Source organism: Poecilia mexicana, unplaced genomic scaffold (assembly GCF_051168715.1).
Source record: "Poecilia mexicana isolate PSO_F unplaced genomic scaffold, ASM5116871v1 scaffold_6, whole genome shotgun sequence".
Taxonomy (NCBI): Eukaryota; Metazoa; Chordata; class Actinopteri; order Cyprinodontiformes; family Poeciliidae; genus Poecilia; species Poecilia mexicana.
Genome location: NW_028263375.1, coordinates 29,847,335 through 29,869,176, shown reverse-complemented (window position 1 = coordinate 29,869,176; position 21,842 = coordinate 29,847,335). Strand labels below are relative to the sequence as shown.

Sequence of the window (21,842 nt, the reverse complement as noted above, 5' to 3'; positions counted from 1 at the left end):
TTCTTCACATCTTCATTTTTTTTCCTTTCTTCAAACATTTGTTGATGTTCACTATATGGGACCAAGTGACAAGGTTATGGGTCAGACATGAAGACAATGAAATTCATTGCTAAGAAAGAAACAAAAAATGAATGTAGAAAGATATAAGTGGCAATGTGAGAAAAAAAAAGAAAAGCTACGGAGAGTCAATATGCTTTAATTACAGAGTAACAATCTTCAGCAACTGAATTATTTCAGACATGGTAAGGTAATGTAATTTTATTTAATTTATATAGCACATTTTCAGCAACAAGGCAATTCAAAGCGCTTTATATGAGTTAGAAGGAAATATAAACGAAATAACAAACCAAAGGAAAGAGTATGGTATGTTTTCTTCAAATCTAAACAGATAGAGAAATATACTCTTTCCATGAATGCTATTCTCTTGTAAGATTACTGTTAGACCTCACCTGATTAATTTTGCCTTTAAGCTGTGAATTATATAGAGACATGTCTTTTAGTGACAAAAACAGATTTAAAAATAATAATAAATAGCCTTTTACGGTATTAATGCAAGAGGAGTGCATACTGCATAGAAGCTTTCCATAACTTTAGAAGCCTAACAGCTTTTGTAATTACAGTTTTTTTTTTTTAAAGGTATGTTTGTTTTCCCGCCTCTGACACTCCGTCTTGTTCAGAAGGTTGTTGCGCAGATAATTTAGCTGCTGGATCCACCGTGGACCAGCATGGGTTATCTCAAACAAATTGATATTGAAAACTTCAAGTCGTGGCGTGGAAAGCAAGTCATTGGACCTTTTATGCGATTTAATTGTATTATAGGCACAAATGGCTCCGGTAAGTGAACCTTTGAATACTGTGCTAACCTTCTTGTTAGCTAGCAATGTACAAACTGCGTCAACTAGCTTGTTAAACTGATGTTGGGCTGCTCAGTTTATTATGATAAAAAGGGATGTTAATGCACTAAGTATGAAGATAACATATAGTCAAATTGGAGCCTTGGAGTTAAAAGAGCTCAGAATATAATTTAGAAAGGAAATAAATATGCTAGCGGAACTTGTTAACGACCATTCTTTTCTTTTCTAATGTTACTCGGTGGTCATTTTGGCTGTGCACTGTTATGTTATTGAGATATTGTAATTGTTTAATGTATGTAAAATCGCTTAAAGGTAAGTCCAATGTGATGGACGCCCTGAGCTTCGCCATAGGCGAGAGGGTCGCCTCTCTCCGGGTGAAGCACCTGCGGGACCTGGTCCACGGAGCCCACATCGGTAAACCTGTGTCCGACACCGCGCGTGTGGCGCTGCGCTTCTTGAATGACGACGAGAGAGAGACGATTTTTTCTCGTACAATAACAGGTTAGTGCAGTAAGTCGATTTAGGCCAGGGGTGCCCAGAGTCGGTCCTCGAGGGACTAGGGAGAGAACTAAAACACGCAAGAAGTGCCCAAAAGAGAACAGTCATTTTATAAAGAATAGAATAGGTGTAAGAGACACTTCCAGTTCTTCTCCATCATAAGTAATGCACAGTAACTGTATAAATTAACCCATGAAGAACATTAGGTAAAACTATTTTCTTTTCGATGACCAAAAAAAGAGAAAGTTAAAGTGTAATATAATGCCCAATTGAATGAATAGAAACAAAATACAATTCCCAAGGATTGTATGGTCAAATTTTATTTTGATAAAAAGCACATTTTAAAAATAGCACATCTACATTTGACTAACTGATGAGCACCGTTTTATAGATTTTTGATAAGTCCTGAACGGTTTTGATTAAACCCATATTGCCTTTGATAAACAGTTAAGTTTTGTACACTTCTGAGATTGCACATCTCCTGCCCCCTTCATCGCTATGGATAGACAAGAGTGCCATAAATTATTCTTCACTTTGTTTTTTCATATTTCCAGGGGACTCTTCTGCATATCATATTAATGCATCTCATGTTTCGCATGCTAAATACATCGAGGAGCTTGAAAAGATTGGCATCGTGACCAAAGCTCAGAACTGTGTGGTGTTTCAGGTAAGATGTTAAGATGTTCTAGCATTGTAATTAGATTTATTTATTTTATTTTATTTTATTTTTTTCCCAAAAATTTAATTTTCATCCCTGCCCTAATTCAGGATAGTGATATTTTAATGGTCTAATCTTTACATACATCTTTACGAATGATAACAGCTGAAAGCTGAATTTGTAAAAGGCTAAATTAAGAGAAACGGGACAAAAAGTGGCACAAAACGGAAAACGGTGGAGAAAGTAAAGATGTAATTCACCATGTTTCTCTGAAGGGGGCGGTGGAGGCCATAGCTTTGAAAGACCCAAAGGAGAGGACTAAGATGTTGGAGTGCATCTGTCAGTCCAAGCAGTACGCTGCAGAATACAAGACGAAGAAAGAAGCTCTGATGAAGGCCAAGGAGGACACACAGTTTCACTTCAACAAGAAAAAATCGGCCACTGTGGAACGGAAACAGGTGTCCCTGGAAAAAGTCGAGGTGAATAAAATTAGTAATGCATTTAGAGCTTTTAGTAAAATTAGTATTTCACCTGCAAGCTAATAACCTGAAAGCAAAATAAGTTGGTGTAGTTGTGCTACATTTATTTACAGGGTGTCATTAAAACATCTTAAATTAATTTGTCTAAATTAGAGCCTTGAAATGATTGAAATTAATTAAATAAAGTAGGTTAGCCGTTAACATGCTAATCACAGGTCTTCAATTTTGTGGGACTTTTCTGTCAGGCAAAAGTTTGAACAGAAATATTCATTGTGTTCTTTGATGGTTGATGCTACCGCTAACCAGGTGCTAATATTCCCTTGCTAGCTAATTCACTAGCTTGTTTTGTGTTAACTGGCAAATTTATCAGCTGTTGGCTGGACGAAGTTCATACGTTTCTGTGGAGACACACATCTTGAATTCCATACGTAAAATCTTTTAAAAAAAAGTTGTAAAAACTGAAATTAGAGTTGGTGAAACCAGAAATAAAACCTGATTTATTTTTCTAGCTGAAGCTATATTTTTATAGTGTAAAAGTAGAAAAAAAAGGGGGACTGAAATATTAATTAATTTTGTTCTTAATCTAAACGTATATCTTGTGACCTGGTAAGTTGTGGCTTTTTTGAATAATGTCACCCAAATTCTTCACCAAAAATTGTTCATCTTTGGTCTGGTCAGACTCTTAACCGGCTCATCCCATACTTCAGGCCCAGAAATACCAGGAGTTGGTGGATGACCTGAACCAGAAGCGTCTGCAGCTGAGTCTTTTTGAGCTTTATCACAACGAGAAGGGCATCGACGCCATCAGTGACACGCTGAGGGGGAGGAAGGAGATTGCAGCGGAAATGAACCGGGAGTTAGGTGCTGCGGAGCAGAGCGTCAAAGCTCACAAAAAAGAACATGGACGCCTCACTAGAGAGGTGCAGCACATGGACAAGGAGATCCGGTGTGTTTGTCCTGACAGCATTAAAAGCTTTTTTTATTTATTTATTTATTTATTTTAATAGTTTTAAGTAAAATCATGTTTCGTCTTTGCGTACCATTAATCTTCTCTGCTGTTTCCTCGTGGCAAAGCGGTCAGGAGCAAGTCCTGACTCAGTCCAGGTCGCAGTACATCAAAGCCAAGGTGAACACATCCCATCACGTGAAGAAGGCCGAAGAGATCGGCGATGCCGTGAAGAAGAAGAGACGGGCGATAGCTGCCAAGGAGCAGCAGCTGGAGGAGGATCGGCAGGAAGTGATCGAGCTCCAGAGAGCCTGGAGGAGATACGAGAAGCAGACCCAGGAAGGAGTGGCGAGGGGCAAAGACATCAGTCTGGATGTAGATCAGGTAACCGTGCATCAGCCATGTGCAAACACCGCTCATAAAATCATGCTGGAAGTATCCATTTTCAAGTTTCAAATAGTAAAAAAGAATTAAAAAAAAAGAAAGGTTTGAAACTTGAGACACATGTATGAAGAAAATGTGTTTACTGTATAACTTCAGCGTAAATAATTCAAGAATAACTACATTAATTTACAAGAACATACTTCAACCTTTTTTTTTATAGAATCTTAAGCCCTATTCTTGCATTCATAAAGCAGTTCAAAGCGTCATTCTCAACCACTTCGTGTAGCTTCATGTCCTTGCAGATGAATGTGGCATCAGCTTCCGTTAGTTTCTGGACTTGCAGAGAATTTTGAGTTTCAAATGCCTTCTCCAGCTGCGTTTGCCTTGGTAGAGGCACAGACTGCGTTTGTGTTTCGTTAAAAGGCTTCGGCAACCCGTTGTGTTTCCACAACATAGCAAAGCTTGCATACATCTCAGTTCTTATCCAGTTCATTGTTTAAATCTAAAATGTTTTCAGACATCAAGATCTTTAAAAAATATTTAATTCATGTATCTAAAATCTTTTTTGTGAGGCAAAAGTTTGAAAAGGTGTGTGCATCTTTTCTTCATTTCAGTCTGACTCAAGACAGGTGATGATGTCACAGTTGCTAACTAGCTGCTAGCATACTCTTGCTCACTAGTTTTTTGACATCTATCATTGAGGAGGAACAAACGATGATAAAGCCACTTGGAGTGAAATCCAACACACGGAACAACAAAAGTTTAACATTTTTCAACTTCTGAACAATGAATACAAAGTAGGTGTTTATTAGGGAATCAGCTTATTCTCAGTCAGACAGGCCAGGATCAGAACCAGGGAATCCAAATTGGGGTCAGGCAGTTCCTGATCTCAGTGTCAGACAGACATGGGGCCAAAGCCAGGAGGTACAAATCCAGTGGAGGTCAGGATCGGGGACAGGAGAGGCACCTGGGCAGAAGGGAAGAGACAGACAGGTTAGTTACCGGGCAATTCACTCATGTAGCTACAGCAGGCCTGAAGGTGTTACCACTGAGGGTTTCACAACTAGGGCTGTATAAATAAATCGATTTGGCGATATATATCGATATTTTCCGCCCTCGGAAAGTATCGATTTTTCATCCGCAAGTATCAATCCGTTAAACCATAGGGGTCCATAGCCTGACAGCTCTTTTTAACGTCTAGTTTGTTACGGAGTAGCAGCAAGACTCCGCCTCCCTCAGTCTAACTTTCAACTCGAGCTTAAAGCGCACATTATAAACTACACACCAGTTTTTAAATTGTGTTAATAGGCCAAGTATAACCGGAGTTATGCTAAAATTAATAAACCATATTTTTCCGAATGTCAGAGAAATGTCAAAAGCGCCGCCATTCCCCGACTTTTCCGATTAAGTGAGAGGGAATGAGCTTCCAAACGTACAAAACGAAACAAAACATTAGATTCCTGTGTTTTTGGAAATGTAAAATCTTCAATAAATAACAATGGGCTGTATTTTGTTGCTGAGGAACGAAGTAAAGTTGAGCAAGTAACCGTGAAAGAGAAGCGGAACGGAGAAGCGGAAAGAAGTAGCGGCGCGAACGGAGCAGCTGCAAAGGCAGTGAAATCGCGAAATTAATGCAAATTTTGACTGGTAGCATTCACTTCGTAATTAGTTTTTAGCTTAGCGGTTTCTGTTCTGTATATAAAGGATTACCTGAAGAATGAACGTGGGTTGATAACATCTGAAGCGGGCACGCAGCAGCGCTGTGTTTTGAGCAGGAAGACAAAGAGGAAAAAACCCCAGCCGGAATCCGCGGTGCAGTGAGGATTTCCATGACAACAATGGCTGATCGATCATTCTTATTAGCAACAGACAAAAAGTATCAGAGACTGACAGTACTATGAGATGCTGGCAGTCTGAGAGGCAGCTACTCAGAGATCCAAGCAGGGGAGTAGAGGCGCTGCTTAGCTGCAGGAAGTCGATCACTATGGGGTGAGGCGGAGCCACTACTTTAGCAGTTAGACGAAAGCAGCTTACAGCCGCGGCTAACTCCGGGAGCCAAGGTAGAAAAGCCTTTTTCCCCTTAGTCCAAAAGACTGCATTTGTGGCTGCATTTTTACTCCAAAATGCAGCCACAGTGTCCAAAAGAAAAAACATAAGTGCAATCATTTGCATATTGAGAGTCTACAGAGGCTGATAATCTCCCCACTCTGCTCCTGGATTACTGTTTAAACTTTTGAGTTTTATGTCAAATCCACACGAATTAAATGACAGAAACTAATTCTCTCACTGCGTCTTTGATTCATTTTGTCAAGCTGCAGACTGTTAGACTGTCCAATCAGAGTCAGGTATTGTGTAGTTGGTGCTTTTAATCAGTTTTCAGTTAACTAAATTCAAGTCTATGGAACACAAAATGTCACTAAAATCACTCTGTCCTTCTAAAATCTTTCAGAAAATCGTAAAAATGCACTGAATCGTAGCGAATTTTATCGCTCAACAAATATCGTGATACATATTGTATTGCGACCAGAATATCGTATCGTATCGTGAAATTATTGTATCATTACACCCCTATTCACAACAATCTGACACCGTGTAGGGGGAAGATCAGTGATAATAATGAAGTCTAAAACCACCATGTTCTGTGTTCCAGCTGCATCAGTACAAGGAGCTGAAGGAGCTGGCCCAGAAGCAGAGCGCTGTCCTCTGCCAGCAGGCCGACAAGCTGCACTGGGAAGTGAAAGCAGACAGTGAAAAGGTGGTTTTTGACCAGCGCAGAAAGAAGGAGATAGAGGTGTGTTTTGTCTTTCCTCGTAGTACGAGCTCCATGATGTTTTGACGATAGCTGGATGGCCATAAGTCTCTGGGAAATATGTCCGTTAAATCCTCTGTGCTTCAACTGAAACATATTTTGCAGGTTGCCATCAGAAACAACCAAACTCACCTGGAAGAATTCATGAGTAGAGCAGAGAAACTAGAGGAGTACACCCAGAAATGCAAGTAGGTCAACTATATTTGGTCTTTAACACAGAATTTCAATCACATTTTTTCTTATTCTGGGAAAGTTTGATTTAATGTAACCTGGAAAGAAAGTGCAACAAAGTTAACATTTTGACCCAGGAAGTCGCTTGAAGATCTTGATGAGCGGCAGCAGAGCCTGACTGCAGAGCTTCAGCATGTGACCCAGCGTGGTGAGGAGCTGAAGCAGGAGCTGGACCAGGTGATGGAGGAGCTGAGGAGCGCTCGACTGGACAGCCACGAGACCAGGAGGCAACAGCAGCGCCGGGAGCTGCTGGAGAAACTCCGCAGACTCTACCCTCAGACGGTCGTAAGACCAAAACCCCGACAGCAGTAAAACAAACCCCGCGGTGGTCTGGTTCGTCGCAAACTATTTGACCGCTTTGTGCCGTTTCAGTTTGGGCGCCTGTCCGACCTGTGCAGCCCGGTCCACAAGAAGTACCAGCTGGCCGTGACCAAGGTGTTCGGCAGATACATGAACTCTATCGTGGTGTCGTCTGAGAAAGTCGCCCGTGAATGCATCGCCTTCCTCAAGGAGCAGCGGGCCGAGCCCGAGACCTTCCTGCCCATTGACTACCTGCTTGTACGTCGTTTCCCTACAAACAGGTCGACAGCAGAAGTCCAGAAACTCACACCTCTGGCGCTGACCGAAGTGACAGAAGTTGCTGTTTGTATGGCTGCTTGAAATTCCTGAAAATACTTCAGTTTCTATTAGGCGTTTTTCAAGGTTTGGAAAGTCCTCGATTTCTGCCAATAATCTGGCAAAGCAACAAGACAAGTGCAAAAAACAAGTGCAGTTTTAGTTCCAGTGGCAGATTATAATTAGTATTTTTATCACTATTAAGGAATTATTGACATAAAACAAGCTCCTATATTGTGCTGAAAGGTTACTTCAGAGTTAGTTTTGTCTTATATCAGGTACATCAAGATATTTACACTAAAAAATAGACAAAAATATTTGGTAAGATTTTGGTGCACCGTTGAGTTATCAAAGCGATGGACTCAGAACTGAACCTTTAGTCACATAAAGACAATTACAAAGTCAGTCTTCTATCACCTGAAGAACATTTCTAGGATTACAGATCCTTGATATTGATATCTAGACTGCACAGTTTTGTAATAAAGTGATGTATAACGTTTGATTAAAGCCTAAATTTAGAAAACCAGATATCATCATACACCTAATAAAAGGACAGATGCCATTTTTTCTCACTGTCTGAAGTTCAATCAGACTAAACTTTCAGTTCCTTTCTGTTGTTTTTGACTCTGAGAAAATGTGTTTGAATTTGACTGTGGGAAAAGCAGATGAACTCTGACCCTCGCTCCCCCTGGTGTTCAGGTGAATCCTCTGAACGAGCGCCTGAGGGAGATTCCAGGTGTCAAGATGGTGGTGGACGTGGTGCAGGTGAATGCCGGCGGCGCTCAGCTGGGGAAAGTGGTGCAGTATGTCTGCGGCAACGCCTTGGTGTGCGAGACCATGAGAGAGGCCCGCAGCGTGGCCTTCGACAGACCCGACCGAGTCAGAGTAAGCCCGACGCGGAGCTCGTTTTATGTTGCGTCCTCTGCTGTTCCTTACGAATATGTGCTAATCGCCGGTATGGGCTGCAGACGGTCACCCTGGATGGGACGCTATTCAAAACGTCCGGCGTTATCTCCGGAGGCTCCAGTGACCTGCGGACCAAAGCTCGCTGCTGGGAGGAGAAGGATGTGCGGCGTCTGAAGGAACACAGGGACCAGCTGATGAATGAGATGCGCGTTAGTCAACTAAATAAATTGCATGAAATGCTTTCAACTCGTTTGGTTCCTTTTGCTGCTGCTCTTCAGAGTGAATCTGACTTCTTCTTCAGGACTTGTCGAGACTGAAAAGGAAGGAGGCTAATTTAAATCAGATCTTGGCTGAGTCTCAGGGAGCCCAGACCCGTATGAAATACACCCGGACGGATCTGGAAATCCTCCGGAGCAAAACCATCCCCAAATGCCAAGCGGTAAGAGCACAGAGCTGCTGTGAGGTCTCACTCTTATCTGACTGCTGGACACACATCTGCTGGTGCAGAAAAAAACTGATTCTATAGAGATTCCTAGTCCGGATCATTCTGAATCGATTCAAAATGCTCAAAAATTGATTTTAAAATTAAGCTGTACGTCTTTGCTGCTCCTATTTGCAAGTGTGCTGCATCTCACATTACACAGCCACTGATTGTCCTCTTCAGATCAAACGTGTTGATGTCAGTTTTGTGCCTCTGACGGGTTTCAGGAGATCTCCCGTCTGGAGAGCGAACTATCAAACCTTGAGTGTCAGATCGAGATGCAGCAGGAGGATCTCGAAGCGAAAGATGCAGAGATGAAGAGGATCAGAGAACAGATCGATCAGGTGCAGCCTCTCCAACACGTTTACATTTAGAAAAGAACATTTTAGGTTGCTTAACTCTGGAAGTCCTGGGTTGTAAGTGTGCAACTAACGATTAATTGTATACAAAATGGCACATTCTATAGATTTCTTTTTATTTAACCACTAAAACTTATTTTATGCTGTATTAGAAAAACATTAAAATATTCAAATAACTTGATTCCTTTTTTAAATGAGAAAATGTTATTGCATAATATGCAACAACATAGCATTACTTTAGTAAATAAAACTCCACTTTTATTTACTAGAATATAACATCTGGAGTCTTCCTTATCTTCTCTCTTGAGGGTTCAGCCAATCATCCTCAGGGAAAATAAGTGCAGCTCCTGGATTGGTTATTTTGCAAAGGCCAGCCAATCACATGTCCAGTAGAAGTTCTGGCTTCCCAAGCTGCATTTACCTTCTAAGATTTTGAATATGGAAAACCTGTAATTTTTCACTCATAACGATTCTTCTTGAGATTGGCACTATTCTGTTATTATTCTGTTCTATTCATAGATGGTGTTGGGAAGGTATTTGTGCTTGGGATCATGTCATGTTTAACTGTGTGGATGTTGTGTTTTTAGATCGATGACACAGTGTTTGCAGACTTCTGCGCTAAGATCGGCGTGGAAACCATTAGAGAGTTTGAGCAGGAACACTTAAAACAGAAGGCGGAGCTCGACAAGAAACGGTAAAACACACGTGTGTGTTTACATTGTTGTATGTATGAAGTTTAACCTGGCTAATTTGGTAGGATTATGAAGAAATAAGACAGAAGAACTCCTCCCTTTACAGGTTTGTCCTGTTTTTCATCAAATTAATGTTAAAAGTTGGCAATAAGAGCTGGAGTAGATATAAAAATCTGTCTAAAAATAATAATTTAATGTATAAATACAGCCAAACTTGGTCTTATGTGACAAAGTTAGTGACGATTATGAAGAAATAATCGTCACTAACGATTATTTAGTCATGAAATATCCCGTTATCCCACTTTTTATTGATTTTAACCAAGCAAACACAGGTCCGATTACTGTTGGAACTATATGATCCAGAAGTCATTTAGATAAGACCTCTCTAACAGGAAGTAGGCTAAAAGAACACATCTTTTAGCCTACTAAAAGATGTGCCAAGCGGTAAGAGCTTGGCACATCTTACCGCTTGGCGGTAAGATGTGCCAAGCGGTAAGAGCTTGGCACATCTTACCGCTTGGCGGTAAGATGTGCCAAGCTCTTACCGCCAAGCTCGGTAAGAGCTTGGCGGTAAGAGCTCTTACCGATGCTCTTCATCATCTTGATGCTCTTCATCTCAAGAGCATCAAGAGATGCTCTTGAGATGAAGAGCATCTCTACTCTTCATCTCAATTTAAGAGTAGAGATGAAGCATTTACACAAAAATATTAAAATGCACACAGAAACTCAAACATAGAACCCTAAATGACCTGTTTAGACAGTTTAGCAGAAAAAAATTACACTTTAAAGTCAAAGTGACTGAAATGAAAATAGTTGGCATTTGTTGAATGAAGGGCTCTATAACCAATTATGTTGAAGGAGCTTTTGCTTTAAATACTTTTATAAGTGAAATCATTTAAAAACTCTTTGAATTGACTCTTTAAGATTAAAATGATCTGAAATCTTAAAAAAAATATATACTTTTTCACTGCATTAAATATTTCAGTGTGGCCCCTAATTTACCCCTCTGAAGAGCCCTTTTGTAATGAAGGTCGTTCAACATTCACATATCTTTCCCCGAAGGCTGGAGTTCGAAAGTCAGCAGGCCCGCTTGAACGCTCAGCTGGAATATGAAGCAGAGCAGCTGGCTCAGGAGAGGAAGAAACTCAGCAAAATGGAAGACACCATCAGGAAGGAGGAGCAAGCCACGGTGGAAAGCAGAGAGGTGGAGCCACTTTCCTACCTTTTGTGTAGCAACAAAGAGAAATAGGAGTAAATAGTTGCTGCTTTTCCATTGACCTTAAAATTGTGCAAATTAGAATTACGAAGTTGGAATTCGCTCAACGGAAACCCGGCAATTTCGCAAAATCCTTTTCCATAAGACGTTTTTGCGCTAGGATGAGGTGGTTTATTGAAATTAGTCTATTTTGCAGAACTAAAATGGACACAACATTTTTCGCTTTACACGAGTCACAGGATCAATAACCTGATGTTACTACCGGAGGAAAAGATGGAGAAAATGACAGGAAGTGGTAGGATGATGATGGCGTGGCATTTTTTAAATGACTTATCACATGAACAAACTTATTCACACGTGACTTTGATATGTTTTTTTTTTTTGACATGAGCAGAATGTTGACCAAATTTTGCGCACATTTGTAATGGAAATATGCGCAACAAGTAGCCCAAACTTCGGTTTCCTCCCTTTGAGGTTATTATCAATATATGATAACAGGCTGTGTTGTTTATTACCTGTTCTTTAAGCTAACTTTCACCATTTTTCCCGCAGGTTGAGAACAATCTCCTTGAGACGGTAGAGGAGGTTCAGAACAAGCTTCTGGAGATGAAGAACGAGCTGCTCCTTAAAAAAAGCCAGGTGGCCTCAGTCAAAGCTGAGCTCAACCAGAAAACTCAAAAGCTTCAGGAGACAAACAAGTAAAGATCCCTCCAGTACCGGCACTTTCTCATCCCGTTTAAAGCAATCCGTCTCTGAAACACAGACCGATTTGTACAGCTGCTGTCGTCTTTTTGTTTTAAAGCTTTAAAATAATCCACAGGTGTTCTGAAGTTTCCAGTCTCTTTTAAAGAGACTCTTGAAAATAATTTGGATATAAGGCTTCTTAATTTCCAAAGGTGGTTAAACATTGAATAAAAATTGCACTAAAATTTGCGAATGAAATCATAATAGGATATTTTGGGCCTCCTGATTGGCTGCTGATATTTTACTCCCAGGTTTCATTCTATATTTAAGGGATTTCTTCCAAACCTTTGAATTCATAGCTTCTTCAAAACCTACAAGTTTCATATACAAGTGTATAAATTCTGTTTATTTTAACACAGAGATGGTAAAAAAAATGTAAATAATAATTTTACAAACTTTAAAGAAAATACTGTAATTCATACATAGCAGTTTAATCTTGAGGTTCCCAAATAGGATTAGCTTCTCTGTTGGGACCCACAAACAATGCTACAAAATATGTAGAGAAAATTTGACTTCCAGAAAGTTTCTTTCACACTTTGTGTTTTTTATTACCTGTTGTTTTTGTTACCTGTTGTTTTATTTTCCATTCTAAATGCTGCCTCTTTTCTTTTGATTTTAGTGGGCCACGCTATGCTAGCATGACGAGCAAAGGAACTTAACAAATCTGACTGACTAATCAGAAGGATGAAGCGTGACAAATAACATTTTAATAAATGATTTTAACTTATGTTCTATAATAATGCTTGAAAAAACAGATTACATTTTATGATGAAACTTTTCTGGTAAAAAAATACGGTATTAGGTTTTTTCATTTAAAAGTTTTTTTTCCTCACTCCCTCCAGTTTTCTGTCGCCTCTGTGGCGCCCCCTGGTGCTTCAGTTATGCCAGATCAGAACTCTCACAGAACGTGCCTCATTTTAATAAGTCAAAAATCAGACCCAGTCCGTAATCAGTGCTGAAAAAGAAATCCCTCATTGATGTTATAAATGAATAAATAAATGTGACTTAGAATTCAAAGTTAGCTGCAAGCTTTTATATCATGATGATGTGTTTATTTAAGAATCCCCATTAGTCTCTACCTGGGGTCCACACCACAAATCAATGCAATAAAAATCATGTTTTTACAAATATTACCAAAAAAAAAAGACATAGTAAAATACCTTAAGACACAAACAAACTCAAAACATTAAATTCAAGTTGACCACCTCAACAATTTTAACATTTTAACAAACATTACAAAAGGACATAATAAAATACCTTAAAACACACAAACAAAATTAAAACACAACATTTCAACAATTTCAAGGATAGGTTAAAAACAAACTGATTGTTACCATCAATAATTTGCCTGTTTTTACGCGAGACTGTACAAGAAGCTTGTTGACGGGTGTAACAAAGCTTTTGGTTGAGGTGGAATTTGAAGCATGGTTGACCAAATTCTAATATCTTTACACTACTGGAGCCTGGAAGTTTGTGTTTTTATAGTCTAATGATCCAGAAAACTGCTGTTGGTGTTTTTGAGAGCGTCGTTAGCGTTGCGGCGTTTTTTCTGCTGTGGCGTGCGTTCAGAGAGCTGACGAAGCTTCAGCGCGAGGTCATGTCCGCGGAGACGGCTTTGGAGCAGAAGCGCATGGCTCGACACAACATGCTGCTCGCCTGCAAAATCCAGGACCTGCAGATCACCATGCTGTCAGGCAGCCTCAACGAGATCAGCGAGGTGCAGGTGGGGCTTCTGTTTCAGTAGCTTGACTGGTTACGGAATGAAACTGGAATAATATCAAAGCCTTGTGTTTGTCGTTTTCCAGCTCATGACGGATTCAGAAAGTACCACAGCCACGATGGACATTTATGAACGAGAAGCTCAGTTCGTTATTGATTATTCTGAGCTGGAAGAGGAGCTCATGGTGAGAAGAAGGTTATGATAGTTTGGGGTTTTTCACTATAGTTTGGTTTTATTTCCTTGGTTTTTGTCTAATGAAAACACAACAGAAGATGCCATTTTCAAAAAAAAAACTATTTGATTGTTGTTGAAGAACCAACTGACTGGAGTTTTCTCCTAACTTTTGCTGTTGCCATTTTGTTTACTGGTGCTGTAATTTTCTGTAAACTGTATTTTGGGGGGGGAAATAAACAGTTTCACATCAGTTCGAAAGGCTAATAAGTAGATCCAGAAATACAAAAATGGAGGATATTGTATCTATAATTTCATTCTGTTTCACTTAGTTTTATAAACTCACAATATAGTTCCAGTTAGTTATAGTTTGTACTTCAGTTAACAAAAATGTTTTCTTGATTTCAGTTTTTGTGATTTGGTTAGTTTTAGTTGACTGTAATAACCTCAGTCAGCTAAAATTCAGCCGGGTGAGAGAGCAGCTGAATTATTTTTCCACTCAAACTTCAGTTGGACGTTCAGTGTGCGTGTAATGACTGTATTTATTGACAGTGTCTGCGTGATGAGGAGCAGCTGGAGGCTCACATGGAGAAGCTGAAGGAGTCGGTCTCCTCTCTGGAAGAAGTGCTGCAACGCACCACTCCGCCTAACCTGAAAGCTCTGGAGAAAATGAGGGATGTGAAAGACAAGCTGCAGGGGGTGACTGAAGGTGGTTTCATTTTCCTGCCGTTTTGTGTCTTTGCTCTTGAGTTTTACCTTCTAGCATAAAGATATTGACAGTATTGATGCCATAATATCTCCCAAGAGTCTAAACCAAACCCCAAAAAAGAAAAAGAAAAGTTTGTTCAACTGTTGGGAGCTGAAAGAAGTATTTTGTTAAAATGTACTAGGGCTGTGCTTTCTGTTGAGATATCCAGGAAGTTTTCTGACCCTAATCAAAGAAAAATATTCTCAAAAAATTGCTTTGCCTTCTATGAATCTATTGGTGGGGGCGGGGGATCCAGATTTTCCGAAAATCAAATCTTTGTAAATGACAAACTCTTGTAATCGATAAAATTTTGTTTTTACATATATCAGTCATCTAGCTGTCTGGGAATGAAACCTAAATGTTTAATTACCCAATCAATAAGAAAACAGGTCCAGCTGTCACTGCTACTTTTACTTTCAAGCATTTGGCATCTTTATCAGAGCAGACACTGCCGTGTATTTGAGTTGCACTGGTTCTGTAACTTATTTATCAAACTGTTATTGCTGCAGTGCTAAATGTAAAGTAAGGCTACATCATTTTTGTTTGGATTACCAAACCGGACGACGTTCACATGTTACATATAAGAACCGTTGTTTATTTAGAAACCGTGGTTTCTAAATAAAGTTTCCTAAATGCATTGTTAGGTTTAGTTTTCCTGTGACTGATAAACTTGGCCTCTCTCTTCCTCACTCAGCCTTTGACGCCAGCACCAGAGCAGCCAGGAGGTGCAACCAGGAGTTTGAGCAGGTCAAAGCTCAGCGGTTCCAGCTCTTCAGTCAGTGCTTTGAGCACGTGATGCTCGTCATCGATCACATCTACAAACGGATATGCAGAAACAGGAGTGCCCAGGTGAGAGCACTCCACACAAACCCCCTCTGAGGACTGCAGGACTGGCTGGTGTAAAACACAAAACCACGGCAGACACAGGAACAAGTCGGCCATCTTTTTCACTGCTCGTGTTTTCTCTGTAGGAAAACAGTGACCAGAAACGTCTTATTTGCTGGTTTTTTTTTTTCCTTATTAAACTGTTGATCTGTTCTTCAATGACCATATCTGAATTTGATCTTTACATGAACATTTTCCATGGTGCTGCAAGGCCATTCTGAGTGCTGAAAACCCAGAGGAGCCATATTTAGGTGGCATCAACTACAACTGTGTGGCTCCAGGGAAGCGCTTCATGTCCATGGACAATCTGTCTGGTGGAGAAAAGGCCATCGCCGCTCTCGCTCTGCTGTTTGCAATACACAGGTAACCTGGGTTACCAGGTTCAAAGAAATCATTTGCAAAGTGTAATTGTTATTGTTGTTGTTGTTATTGTTATTTTTCTGTCCGTCATTAATGAATTAAGTCTTGTGCCTCTTCCTTTAGCTTCCGTCCAGCTCCTTTCTTCATCTTGGATGAGGTGGACGCAGCTCTGGACAACACCAACATCAGCAAGGTGCAAACCTCGTTGCTATGGAGAACGCATCTGGACAAAAACAGCAAAAAGCAGAAATAAATAATATTTAACACACAACACATAATTACTTAAGTACTTGTAAATTACTTAGATTTATCAAGCCATTTATTTATTTTTGTTTATCACCAATAATGTCCGGATCTGTCCTCCATAGATGCTACAGCCCAGCGCTCCCTGCTGGTCTGTAGCTGCTAGTGCATTAGTTGGTCAAACTTTTTTTGTAACTAGAATACTGTGTTGTGATTTGTCTCCAGGTGACGAGCTTCATCAGAGAGGAGTCCAGAGAGAACATGCAGATCATCGTCATCTCCCTGAAGGAGGAGTTCTTCTCCAAAGCCGACGCCCTGCTGGGAGTCTACTCTGACGTGGGAAAACATTTTCCATGTTGTTTATTCAGTAGAAATTAGTCCGCACTGATGTTTTTTTCCTCGTTTTTCCAGTTGGATGGATGCATGTTCAGCCGCATTCTGACCCTGGACCTGCGTCCCTACCCTCTGGCTGAAGAGGAGAGCAGCAACGAAACAGACAGAGGATCCGAGGCCTGCTGCCCCGAAATTCCTTCATGAACGAAATCATTAGTTTGCAGTTCAACTCTGTTTAGAAAAACTGGTTCTTATAGTTTCAGTTTGTTATTGCAAAATAGTAACAGCTGTTTTCTGCTGCTATTTTTGTTTTTTTCTAAAACGAGTTAGTTTGCAGTTCCTTGAGTGATAAACTTAAATTTCCCGGGTGCTTACTGTTGGATTGACCCGATATAAGAACTGCTTGTGGGTCCAGTTCTGTCATTTATAGTCAGTAACATGTCAGGAAGTTCAGGAAAGAGTTCAGGTTTAAATACAGTTTTAAAAAACAAAGTTTTTGTATTGAAAAAAAAAACAACAACTTTCCATGTTTGTAATGTTTTGCATTTAGAGTTATGCTATAAACATAACTCCTGTTCATTAAAAATACACTGAACGAAATATCTTGATATATTTCTGTGTTAATGATTGAATCATTTTATGACGTGGGAGATAAAACAGTAAGCTTATTTATTAATGTTATTTATGCTATTTGATATTTACTAAACAGAATAACTGCAAGATTATCGAAGAAATCTTTTTTTATTTCAACTAGTTCTTTCCCTCCGCAGCAGCAGGGGGCAGCAAAGAACCAAGCGGTGCTTCCGGGCTTAGTATTTACGGAAGTAGGCAGATCATCAGGAGAAGATTTTGACGAATTGGAACATAAAATGATATTTTCTCCTCCACAGTTTAATTATAGCTCTTTAGTAATTAAGAAGCATTTTGTTGCTGCCGCAGGACAGATCTCAGCTGATAAGCTGTTGAGACATGAATCTGTTTTTGTAGTTCTTTAAAATCTTGTCACATTTTAAGACTTCTGGGTTGCTTGAAAAACAATCCAGAAAACAACTGATATCAAGCTGAGTAGAAGGTGAGGTTTGCAGCCAGGTGTCGTTACTATGGGAAACGAACAGAGTGGAGATGCGGAACATAAACACTCCGATTACAGTACAGCTGGTAAGATCACCTGGTTCACTTTAAAAAAAATAGCCATGTTAAATAAAGTTTGTGTGCTACAGTATAAGTTCTGGTTTTATTTCTTCTCATGGAGAAGCTGAGCTAAGGTGGAGTTCGTCTCTCTGACTCTGGTGTCATTTCAGCGGTGCCATCCCCGGCCAGGCAGAAGGCAAAGATGGATGACATCGTGGTTGTGGCTCAGGGGACTCAGTCACTGAGAAATATCCACAACGACCCCGATGTGATCAAGCTCCAAGAGATCCCGACGTTCCAACCGCTTCTGAAAGGTACGAGGCACCGCAACCACGATTTAAGAATGGTAAATATATGGCCCGCGAGTACAAGGCAGTGGAAGTAGGAAAAAAAACTTTTTTTTTCTGACAAGAGGACTTTTCAGATGCACAATTTTTTTAATGATCACGCTTTGCAGTTTTTTTTAAATTTTTTTTATTCGAGTATGTTTACTCAAAATCAGATTTGCATCCACCTTAATCTGCATTTTATTTAGTCATATAACAAAGACTAAGCACAGCAAAAGTTTTCAAAGAATACTGATGCAACAACAGCAGATTTTTAATAGATTTTGCACTACAAGTTAGTTTTCAATTGTAGACTGGAAACTAGACCACAAATACTTGGTAAGATGTGTTTTTGCAGTGAAAATAAAACCTAAGGCAACCAAATATCTTCAGTACTCACCTAATTATTGTTATTAACTCTACTTTTTGGAGGTTTAGATTATAAAAAAAAATATCTCAAACTTTTCATTTTGGTTCTGATCCACTTGCTTTTCTTGGCTCCAGCATGCCTCGGCAGGTCTTTCGTTTTGTGTTTGTCTCTCCATAGGAGTGCTGAGCGGTCAGACGTCCCCAAGCACCGTCTGTCTGGAGAGGCTGGACCCGGCCCAGGTCCTGCAGCTCTGCATCCGATACCAAGACCACCTGCACCAGTGTGCTGAAGCCGTGGCTTTCGACCAGAACGCTCTCGTCAAGAGGATCAAAGAGGTTCGAATTTCACTGAGTCCAAACCAGAGAAGAGTTACCGTATATACTATCCCCCGGTACAAACTGTCTACCATCCATCCATTTTCTTTACACCCTTGTCCCTCAGTGGGGTCAGGAGGTGCTGGTTCCTATCTCCAGCTAACGTTCCGGGCGAGAGGCAGGGTACACCCTGGACAGGTCACCAGTCTGTCGCAGGGCAACACAGAGACACACAGGACAAACAACCATGCAGACACACACTCACACCTAGGGGCAATTTGGAGAGGCCAATTAACCTGACAGTCATGTTTTTGGACTGTGGGAGGAAACTGGAGTATCCGGAGAAAACCCACCATGCACAGGGAGAACATGCAAACTCCATGCAGAAAGACCGGGGCCGGGAATCGAACCCAGAACCTTCTTGCTGCAAGGCAACAGCTCTGCCACTGTGCAGCCCTACAAACTGTCTACCGTCTTTTTTTTTTTTTCCCCTTTCAGATGGACTTGTCTGTGGAAGCCTTGTTCAGCATAATGCAGGAGCGCCAGAAGCGCTACGCCAAGTACGCCGAGCAGATCCAGAAGGTCAACGAGATGTCCATGATCCTGCGGCGCATCCAGATGGGGATTGACCAGACGGTGCCGCTCATGGAGCGCCTCAACAACATGCTGCCGGAGAGCGAGCGGCTGGAGCCCTTCAGCATGAGGTCAGAGGGCGAACCTGCCTCCAAGTAGCCCAAGCTGGACCCAAACCCAGCCACAGAACAGGTCGATGAACATGGACCGCTTTGACTCTGACTGTTTGGTGGAACTAACGGCATTAAGGAAGTAGCTCGTTTAGTCCTGCATGTTTTCCCAACACGAGGAAGGAGCAGGGAAAATTTCACATCTTCCTCTTGGATACAAACTATGTAAAAATCATGGCAACACTTGCTAAAAAAAAAGAAAGAAAAAAACAGCTGAAGAACTACAGAAAGCTTTTTTTTTTTATTCTTTTTCTTTTTTTTTCAGATCACTCGTCTCACTTTACAGATCATGGCTGAAATCGGCCTTCTAGCTCCAGATCTGGTGTTTTGTCCTGAGCGTCGAGATCAAGACCCTCTACTTGTGACAAACTGAGAATGTTCTAGACGGACACGACCCACAAGTCAAAGAGTCAATGTTTGCTTTGAGTTTTACTTGAATAGTTTGGTGTGAAGTATGTTGAAGTAATAGCAATGGATTAAACTAGTGCTTTTAAAAAAGCCGGAGCTTATTGCAAAAAAAAAAAAAAAGACTGACGAAGCTCTCAGTCCGTGACGTGTTTTAGGGTCTCGTAAAGAAATCTCAGCCTTATTATTGTTTTGCTGGCGAGTGACAGCTGAACAGCCCTGCCTACCAACAGGAAGTAGGAATTAAACAACTGTCTGGTCTTTCCTTCAGGAAACCCATCAAATAAATTTCACTGCATCTGATTTAGAGTTGAACCAGAAGTCTTTGCCATGTTTAGAAGGATGTTGGCTCCAGTTTTGGTGACCATATTAGTAGTTAGTCTTATGCATCAGTGGGTAATAATTGACACACGGCATGTATAATATGTCCCGTGGGACGGAGCTCCATGTTGTTCCCCAAAAATAACGTCATAATTTTCAAATACTCGAGTACTGTTTATGTGCCTAAAAATCCTTAAATATTAACACAGCTAACCTGGTAGGGCCCTGTGAGAATGGTCGCAAAATACGCATTCATTAAAAAAATCCTTTGACTCTTTTCACCTCCCCAAAAACAAATGTGTCGCCCTGGGCTAGTGCCCTTGTAAAGAAGCAGATGGAGCAGCAGAAGAAACTCCAAATACTAATGACAGAGGAACGAGTCAAAGAGGTGAATTATACAAGTTGTAACTGTAAATATTGATTAGTCACATAAACCTGTTTTTTTAATAAAAGCCTTTAAAGTGAATAAAATGTCCTAAGTTATTTCTCCTCATGCAAGAGCTATAAGTTAAAGGGCAGCAAAGGTCCAGGCAACACACACTGGGTTGGTTTGTTTTTTCACTAGGTGGCGCCAAATATGCATTTTTTTCTGTATGGTCCAAAATGCAGTCAAGTCAGTAAAAGTTCCAGTATTTCACAAATTCAGTCATTAAGTGAAACACATTATATAAATTAATTAGACACAAACTGATGCTTTCAAGCCTTTTTTAAAATTTTCTGTTTAAATTAAAACACATTTAAGATTAGATTATTACATCAGAAACAATAAAAAAACATTTTTAATAAAGAAATATGAACTTAGTTAAAAGTATGTTTTATACCTGACTAAATGTTATTTTAGAAAGAAAACTTTTAATAAAAAAAAAAAAAAAAAAAACCAGCCACATGGTAAATGCATGTTCTATTTTATTTATGGACAATAAAAATAAAATACTGACCAGACACCACCTAGCTCAACTTCTGTAAAGAAACAACTATACATATATAGTTGTTTATATATATATATATATATATATATATATATATATATATATATATATATATATATATATATATATATATATATATATATATATATATAAGCTGCAGTATGTAACTTTTATTTTGAAAAATATGGATTTTACATATTCATTAAAACTGTCATGTGGTGACTGCATAATATGAGAGATAATCTGTGAACAGATCGATCTCCTCCACCTCCTCACTGAGCTGCTGCTGCCATCTGAAGAAACGCACCAACCAATCAGAGCCAGGAGGAGGGTCTTAGAGTTGTCAATCAACCTCTTGTGTGCTGCTAAATATTCTAGTGGTGGAAAAACAAATTACTGTTACAGGAAAACTGTTTATTGGCCATCGTCAGTGGTCATGCTAACTAGCCTTAGCATTCAGGGCAAGATATGCTATCTGGAAGAAGCTGTAGCCTAGCAGATCACAAGGAAGGGAACAGAGAATGAGTAGCATACAAGAAGGTGATTGACAACATTAAGACCCTCCTCCTCGCTTTGATTGGTTGACAGATTATCTGTACTGTCACAATATATTAACAGATTTAACAAATATGTAAAACAAAAAACAAAACATTTTTTATTAAAGTTACACACTGCAACTTTAAGGGGAAATGAACAGATTTTTCAGAGGTAGAAGATGTATTGCCAAAAAGCATTGTTAGAATAAAGAAATAATCAACCAAACACAAATTTCTGTTCTTTTTCTGCTATGTTTATATAAGCAAGCACACACACACAGACACACACCTAACTTATCCTCGGACCTCAAGAGAACTTTTCTAATTCCCTTAAAACGGGATGAACCGTGAGTATTGATTATGTGTTTAATCTCTTCCACTATTAAAATCAATATAAAAGCTTTTTGGTGCTGTCCAGACAAAGGAGGATGCTTT

At 39.9% G+C, this 21,842-nt stretch overlaps 2 protein-coding genes across 3 annotated transcripts; both read left to right on the top strand.

The window, feature by feature from the left end:
- Nucleotides 1-709: 709 nt before the first annotated feature.
- Nucleotides 710-16,932, top strand: smc1b (structural maintenance of chromosomes 1B). The gene is made up of 25 exons (XM_014991933.2): nt 710-834; nt 1,167-1,355; nt 1,907-2,019; nt 2,286-2,489; nt 3,197-3,435; nt 3,564-3,819; nt 6,470-6,610; nt 6,734-6,816; nt 6,937-7,144; nt 7,232-7,417; nt 8,174-8,359; nt 8,443-8,589; nt 8,682-8,819; nt 9,089-9,205; nt 9,808-9,914; nt 10,975-11,116; nt 11,681-11,826; nt 13,442-13,595; nt 13,678-13,776; nt 14,316-14,472; nt 15,206-15,360; nt 15,608-15,759; nt 15,880-15,949; nt 16,225-16,335; nt 16,411-16,932. Exons 1-25 carry the CDS (start codon nt 726-728, stop codon nt 16,534-16,536), a joined length of 3,735 nt encoding a protein of 1,244 aa, XP_014847419.2. The 5' UTR covers nt 710-725; the 3' UTR covers nt 16,537-16,932.
- Nucleotides 16,933-17,125: 193 nt separating this feature from the next.
- borcs5 (BLOC-1 related complex subunit 5) lies at nt 17,126-20,413 on the top strand. Of its 2 annotated transcripts, XM_088006565.1 has the most exons (5): nt 17,126-17,490; nt 17,634-17,777; nt 18,337-18,494; nt 18,972-19,177; nt 19,482-20,413. In XM_088006565.1, the coding sequence occupies exons 1-5, from the start codon at nt 17,433-17,435 to the stop codon at nt 19,525-19,527; spliced, it is 612 nt and encodes a 203-aa protein (XP_087862691.1). In that variant the 5' UTR covers nt 17,126-17,432; the 3' UTR covers nt 19,528-20,413. The 2 variants fall into 2 exon arrangements, with proteins under 2 accessions (XP_087862691.1, XP_014847421.1); XM_014991935.2 differs by having other exon boundaries at nt 17,127-17,490; nt 18,972-20,413.
- The last annotated feature ends 1,429 nt before the right edge of the window (nt 20,414-21,842 follow it).

Coding starts and splice junctions, on each gene's coding strand:
- smc1b (XM_014991933.2), top strand. CDS start 726: ATGGGTTATCTCAAACAAATTGATATTGAAAACTTCAAGTCGTGGCGT. Junction 11,827..13,441: donor AAGCTTCAGGAGACAAACAA/GTAAAGATCCCT, acceptor GCGTGCGTTCAG/AGAGCTGACGAAGCTTCAGC. Junction 15,361..15,607: donor GCAGAAACAGGAGTGCCCAG/GTGAGAGCACTC, acceptor TGGTGCTGCAAG/GCCATTCTGAGTGCTGAAAA.
- borcs5 (XM_088006565.1), top strand. CDS start 17,433: ATGGGAAACGAACAGAGTGGAGATGCGGAACATAAACACTCCGATTAC. Junction 17,491..17,633: donor CTCCGATTACAGTACAGCTG/GTAAGATCACCT, acceptor GTGTCATTTCAG/CGGTGCCATCCCCGGCCAGG. Junction 17,778..18,336: donor GTTCCAACCGCTTCTGAAAG/GTACGAGGCACC, acceptor GTCTCTCCATAG/GAGTGCTGAGCGGTCAGACG.